The sequence below is a fragment of the Fonticula alba genome (genome assembly GCF_000388065.1).
Source record: "Fonticula alba strain ATCC 38817 unplaced genomic scaffold supercont2.11, whole genome shotgun sequence".
Lineage (NCBI taxonomy): Eukaryota > Rotosphaerida > Fonticulaceae > Fonticula > Fonticula alba.
Window position 1 is genome coordinate 440,258 of NW_009242981.1, and position 3,829 is coordinate 444,086.

At 70.4% G+C, this 3,829-nt stretch overlaps 1 protein-coding gene across 1 annotated transcript in view; it reads right to left on the bottom strand.

Moving 5' to 3' along the window:
- Nucleotides 1-2,064: 2,064 nt before the first annotated feature.
- Nucleotides 2,065-3,829, bottom strand: part of H696_05500 (WD repeat-containing protein 5) — a 7,109-nt gene continuing 5,344 nt past the window's right edge. The window contains exons 4-7 of the mRNA XM_009499324.1: nt 3,510-3,673; nt 3,122-3,417; nt 2,704-2,957; nt 2,065-2,478 (exon numbers count right to left, since the gene is read on the bottom strand). Of these exons, the coding sequence (XP_009497599.1) occupies nt 2,378-2,478; nt 2,704-2,957; nt 3,122-3,417; nt 3,510-3,673 (815 nt within the window). The 3' untranslated portion in view covers nt 2,065-2,377. The remainder of the gene's footprint in view (nt 2,479-2,703; nt 2,958-3,121; nt 3,418-3,509; nt 3,674-3,829) is intronic.

Here is a 3,829-nt window from a genome sequence, read left to right on the forward strand (position 1 = left end):
GGGGGGCGGGGCGTCGGAGGGCGATCGGCGGCCGTTGTTTTCTTTCCCGCCCGCGGTGCCGTCGTCCGGCCAGGCGTCGTCGCGCATCACCGGGCCGGCGCAGGAACACGCCGAAGACAGGGCGACGCCGGGGCGCCCTCGGGTGTGCCAGCGCCCCTGCTGCGCGTGCGCGCGCGGGGGGGGGGGGCGGGGGCGGGGGAGGCGACGCGCCTCACGCGGCCTCGTGGGTCATTTCCGGGAAGGTGTCTCCCCCGGGCGCGCCATTAGTTCATGACCCCCGCCCCTGGCCTGCCACCGCCGTTGCCAGCGCGGCGGCGCATTTACCGGGGCCCGCGCCCCTCGCGGAGGCGTGCGCGTGTGTCAGCCCGTCGGGGACGGGCGTGCTATTGTTATTGCATCTGCCGGGCGAGGGGCATCCCCCACGCCCGAGGGGGGGGGGGGGCGGTTATTTCCCCGCGGCGCCCGGCGCCCCCTCCCCGCGCCGGGGTCTCTGCCCCCTGTCCCCACGGGCGAGCGCACATCGACGCGCCCGGCCGGCCGGCCCCCCCCCCCTCCCGGCCTGCCCAGCGGGCTGTCCCGCGCTCCCACCCACGGCGGCGTTCACCTCGCTCTCCGCTTGCGCCCTGTTGCCGGGCGGCGGTCCTGGATGAGTCAGAGTTTGCGGCTAACACGCACAGCCGCGAGGCCGGGGGCTGGCAGCGCACCCGGGCCGGCGGCCAAATCCCCGCGGCCTCGTACATGCAAAGTGCACGCATTGCCACTATGCGCTCTCCCCCCCGCCCCATTCCGCGTGCGCGCGCGCGCGCGCTTTGCGTGGCCGGCAGGCCCAGGTGCCCCAGAAGGTCGCGGCTGGGCCGCCGGCCTCCGGCCTCCCCCGGGCAGCAGCCGGCCGCGCGCGCGCGCGCGGCCGCTTCCCCCGAGAGCCGCGGGCATCATTAATAGCCACGGGGGGAGGGGGGCGGCGCATACCGCCAGGGGTACAGCCCCGCGCCAGCCGTGTGTCACAGGGGTTCGATGTACCCGACCCGGGTGTGGGCGCGCGCGCGTCCCAATCCGCCCGAGAGCCCCGGCAGACCTGTGAGCGTGCGCGCGCTCGCGGGCGGGTTCCTCTGCCCGGGGCCGCCGCTGGCGCACCCCGTCAGCCGGCGCCCCCCGTACGCGGGAAGCCCAACAATACGCGGCACCAAGTACACCACGTACATACACACAATGCATGCGCATAGTGCCAGTACACGAGCCTGGCCGAAAAAAAAAAGAGAAGAAGGTGCGGCCCGGGCACCTTGGCAGCAATATGGCCTGCCCACACGCCATGGCGCTGGCAGGCCGGCGGGGAGGGGCGCATGCGGCGCGTGTGCCTGTAGCGGGGTTCTCGCGCGTCAGCCACGCCAAGATCCGGCCGCGGACAGCGCGGCAGCCGGAATATCTCTCCCACCGTGTTGGTGCGCGCGTGCGCGCGCCGCCCCCGCCCCGCCGCTCCTCCCCCGTACACAACAACACTCGGCTTTTTTTATCTCCCGGAGATACCCCCCCTGCTCCGGCCGCAGCCCTCCCCAGGAACGACCCCACCCTTGCCCCCCCTCCTCCCCTGCGCCCCAGCCAGGCAGCCGGGCACCACGCAACCCTGGCCCGCCGGCCCATGGCTTTGTCGGGGGGGGGGGGGGGAGCCGCGGCGGCTCGAGTCTGAACGGGGCACCGATCGCCGTGCGGATCACGGGCAGCCACACGTGACGGCTCTCCAATCACACGGCCAGCTAATGACCCCGGGGATGTTTGCGGGTGCACGGGCGCGCGGGAGGCCGCCGTCCCCCGGCCCCGAGGGTGGGGGGAAATCCCGCGCTGGAGTTGCGCCCCTCCCCCGGCCATCAGACTCTTCTCCCTTCTCTGTCTCTCTCTCTCTCTCTCTCTCTCTCTCTCTCTCTCTCTCGCTCTCGAGGGCGTGTGGTTCAGAGGTTGTATTTCCAAGGGCGCGATGACACACCGGGCAGAGGGAGGGACAGATGCAAGGGAGGCGAGAGGAGGACGTGCATGCACGATCGAAATGGCCCCTCCCCGGCCCCTCTCTCCGCGCGTGCGCGCGCGCGCGCGCGCGCGCGGTGTGACGTCTCATAGTGTACAGATTTTTGTTGTGCCCCATTCCACCGCCTGCGCCGATTTTGCCGGGCGCGAGCAAACTACTGGCCGCCGCGCCGCCTCGGGTGTGTGCGATACAAAGGGAAGGGAGAGGAGGAGGAGGAGGAGGAGAATGGACATGGCGCCGGAGGGCCAAACATGGGGAGAGCGAGAGAGCCAGGATGCCGCAGCAAGAGGGCCGGCGGCTTTCTGCATGGCACCGCGCGCCCCCGCTCTGCCGGCTCCTTTTTTTTTTTTTGGCTTCTCCTCAATAGTCCGAGCGCCATAGCCGGATGGTCTTGTCGCTGTCAATCGACCCGGAGGCGATGATGTTCTCGTTCGGATGGCACGCCACCGTCAGGACGACATCTGCGCGTGGGCATGTGCGCGAGGGGCGCCCAGGGCGCGAGGCGAGGCGGAACACCATGTGAGTGGGAGAAAAGACGACGAGGGGGCATACAGCGCAAGGGGAAGCCCGACCAGCGAGATGGACTCCTGGCCGGCAGGGTGGCCGGGCATCCCCCCCCCCCACCCCACCCCCGACCCGCGCCCGACCCGCGCCCGAAAGAAGGGAGGAGCGGACAGCAGACGTACCCGTGTGGCCCTTCAGCACTTGGACCACCTCCTTGGTTTGGAGGTTCCAGATGTACACGCAGTGGTCCTCGCTGCCGGAGACAATCCACTTGCCGCCGGTCACGGAGAAGGAGGCAAACACGCAGTACCGGTCATTCTGATGGCTGGTGTAGGTTTTCAGACACCGCGAGGTGTAGTAGTTCCACAGGCGCAGGGTGTGGTCCAGCGTGGCGGCCAGGATGTACTTGCCGTTGGGGGAGAACTTGACGTAGGAGCTGTGGCAATGGCCCGGCAGCGGGGCGGGCGTGGGAGCATGTTAGCCAGGCGGCCAGGGCCCGAGAGCCGGAGGTCAGTCAGCGAGGAGAGCACGCCAAGGGGAGCAGGGAAAAAGGGCGCCCACACGCCGGGCAGCCGGGCGAAGGGGAGAGGGCACACGCACACCGGCGGCGAGTCATCATCCACCAGGGTCTTGAGCGTCTGCCCGGTGGCCGTGTCCCAGATGCGGATCAGCCCGTCGTAGCTGGAGCTGACCACCAGGGTGCCATCGCGATTGAAGTGCACCGCCGTCACCGGGTCCGAGTGGGCGTCCAGCACGCGCAGGCACTTGCCGGTGCGGACCTCCCAGATGCGGATCGTCTCGTCGAAGGACCCGGTGGCCAGGAGGGTGGAGGCCGGGTTGAAGTTCACGCAGAACACATAGTTGTTGTGCCCGTGCAGGGTGCGGATGGAGACGCGCTGTTGCCGGGGGGGCGGGGGGGAGGGGGGGGGGGGGGGGTCAGAGGCAGGGGCAGGCGAGGAGCGGGAGTGGGGGGAATGCGCCGACGCACGCGCTCGACGTCCCAAATGCGGACGGTCTTGTCATCGGAGGCCGAAGCCAGAAGGGTGGAATCCGAGGACCAGGCGATGTCGGAGATGCCGCCGGTGTGCGAGTCCAGCGTGGCCAGCAGGGCCCCGGTGTCGACGTCCCAAAGCTTGATGGTCTTGTCGGCGGCTGGGGGGCGTGGGCATGGGCGCGGGTCAGGGAGATGGGGAGCAGGGGGGGGGGGGAGGGGGAGAGAGAGAAAGACCGAGCGAGGGCGCAAGGCACAGGCGACGCACAGGCCGAGGCCAAAAACCGACCGCAGGGGGAGAACTTGACCGAGGAGAT